General features: G+C 39.5%; 1 protein-coding gene across 1 annotated transcript in view; it reads left to right on the top strand.

Annotated features, from left to right (window-relative positions):
* LOC106879116 (neurofilament heavy polypeptide) overlaps window positions 1-2,892 on the top strand; it is a 99,555-nt gene that overhangs the window by 90,318 nt on the left and 6,345 nt on the right. The window contains exon 8 of the mRNA XM_052971074.1: window positions 1-1,134. This exon is cut by the window's left edge and continues 1 nt beyond it. Within this exon, the coding sequence (XP_052827034.1) occupies window positions 1-1,134 (1,134 nt within the window). The remainder of the gene's footprint in view (window positions 1,135-2,892) is intronic.

Raw genomic sequence — 2,892 nt, forward strand, 5'->3', positions numbered from 1 at the left:
CCCTCAGAAAAAGCAGAATCTGAAAAGTCCAAATCTCCTGTGACATCAGAACCTACTAAAACACCTGTATCTCCTGCCGCTTCAGAAAAAGCAGAATCTGAAAAGTCTAAATCCCCTGTAACCTCAGAACCAGGAAAGTCTCCTGTACCCTCAGAGAAAGCAGAATCTGAGAAATCACAATCTCCTGTGACCTCAGAACCTGCTAAGTCCCCTGTATCCTTGGCCCCTTCAGACAAAGCGGAATCAGAAAAGTCAAAATCCCCCGTTACCTCAGAACCTGCAAAATCCCCAAAGTCCCCTATCCCCCCAGAAAAAGCAGAATCTGAAAAATCAAAGTCACCTGTAACGTCAGAAACTGCGAAGACCCCTGTATCTCCTGCCCCTTCAGACAAAGCAGAATCTGAAAAGTCAAAATCTCCTGTCACCTCAGAACCTGCAAAATCCCCACAATCCCCTGTACCCTCAGAAAAAGCAGAATCTGTAAAGTCAAAATCTCCAGTTCAGTCACCAGCCGCAAAATCGCCTTCATCACATGTGCCCTCAGAAAATGAAGTTTTAGAAAAGTCAAAATCATCAGTCTCTTCAGAATCTTCTAAATCCTTCAAAGCCTCTTCACACACAGTGGAGACAGAGTCAATGAAATCGAAACAAAGGCTTTCGCCTGAACCCTCTGAAAAATCAGAATCTGAAACCCTTAAATCATCTGTGATAGCTACGTCTCCCCACTCCCCTGTTAAATCTGACTCAGAACATTTGTCTCCTGTATTGTCTGAACAATGTATAACCGATAAATCGGATCAATCTCTTTCACCTGTGGCCTCTGAAAAACACAAATCTTCAATTACTTCTGAATCTTTAAAGTCCTCTGTGATATCTGAGAAATCCAAGTCTGTACCAACTGCTCCCTCTGACTCAGTGTTACCCACTTCTCCCTCAGAAAAAGCTAAATCCACTGTGATAACCAAACCTGCTAAATCACCTTCTAGCCCTGAAAAAGTTATTTCGGATAAAATACAGTCATCTAAGAAAGCAACATCACCTATTCAATCTGAGGATGCAGACTATCTGAAAGACAAGTCCTTTGTAAAATCTGAACCAGTTATCTCCCCAAATATTTTGGAAAATTCGCAAAAGGTAAAGTCACCCATTAATTCTGCAAAATCTCCTGTACTTTCAGTAAGGTATTCTTCTCCATCCCAACCAGTTTTATCTCCTGTATATTTGTCTGAATCTCTAGTAGATTTACTGCAGGAAAAGTCTACAAATGTAAGCTTACCTGCATCTGGGAGATTTACATCTACTTTATCTGAAAGTCATTCGTCTGTTGAGGCAGGAGATCAAATTAAATACCAATCACCAGCTTCTGCCGATTCTCTCAAATCTTCTGTAGAAGATGAGGAATACATTAAAACTGCAACTTCATTAGTTCATGAAAAGTTATCTCATGATAAACCCTATACGTCACTAATATCTGACAAAGATGCCTCCCCTATGTCTTATAGTAACGCTGAATCCTTGAAAGTTACCTCGTTTACTACTTCAGGGAAGAAAGTGTTTCCAGTCACGTCTAGTCAATCACAATACGTAACAACTAGTTCATCTGTAGTTTCAATATTAAATAGGCCTGCTGATTCATCTGATAAAGCCAACATCTTAAAACTTTCACCCTCCGCATCCACTGAATATATTCCATCTTTTAACTCAACGAATAAAACTGAACTTAAAACCTCAAGTGATAATATAATTTCCCGATCCACTGTAACAACTGGCAATGTTTCAGATCGGATCACCTTTAACATTGAATCGAATCAGGGTAGTACATATGATAATTCTCAATACAATAAATACCAGTTACGATCTGGGTCTACTGAAGTCTCGAAATTGAATGATTCTATGAAAGTTTCATCCATTATTATACCTGACAAGCACGAGACTGAACATTCTACTTCAGTGTTAGTTTTAGAGACCGCAAGTTGCACAGTACCATTAGAAACTGGTGAGCCTTTGCTGTCTCATGTCTATTCTGAGACAGTTAAGTCCCCTTTGTTACAGCGTTCTTTTCATTCTTCAGATTTAGAAACTTTCAAGGATACTGACACTTTTTTACAAACCAGAACAGTAGTCCATGATAAAGGTTTACTTCCCAGTAGTTCTGTAGTAGCTAGCTTTCCATCGTGGGTGCAAAAAGAAAATGGCCAACCAGAAACATCTACATCACAAATGTTTCCCTATAAGTTGACATCTTCTTCAACCCCAGGAATTAATCAGTTAAAAATGGGCTTTGAAACTGAACACATGTATTCTGTATCTGAATCGAAATCAGCGAAAGATACAGTAAAGGAAATTAATACTTTGCTCAAATCGTCTGCTCCAGAAAGCCATTTTATAAAGCAGAGCGATGATAGCGTAAGCGAAATAGTGTATAAGACATTCAGCGAAACCTCGGCTACAGATGAGGCTGATAATTCATATGCTGAGAGTCAACAGAATGGTTATGATTGGGGAGGAGAAAAGCGAGTATACAAAGCTGAAAGTGAGGCGGTGAGAATGATTAAAGATCCCCAAAAGGAAATTACAATACAGCTCAAAACTACATCTAAGCATTTTAGAAGTGGCATGGATGGTATGGCTGAGTCGATGAAAACTGCAGAAACCGCTGAAGTCAGGAAAGCAGAGATGAAAAGGCCATCGGAGAATTTCACCGATGCGAGTTCAAATGGGGTGGGTGGTACGTTGAAACTGTTGGACATGTATCCTGCTTTCGATGTTTTTAATAAAAAAGATACCACAGATTTTGGTTTGCATGTCTAAGATTTTTTTATGTTTTGCCTGGCTCTTGCACCCCTTAGATATTAGTAGTCAAGCTATCCGATTGGTTTCTCAATTTTAATT

The sequence above is a fragment of the Octopus bimaculoides genome, chromosome 10 (assembly GCF_001194135.2).
Source record: "Octopus bimaculoides isolate UCB-OBI-ISO-001 chromosome 10, ASM119413v2, whole genome shotgun sequence".
Lineage (NCBI taxonomy): Eukaryota > Metazoa > Mollusca > Cephalopoda > Octopoda > Octopodidae > Octopus > Octopus bimaculoides.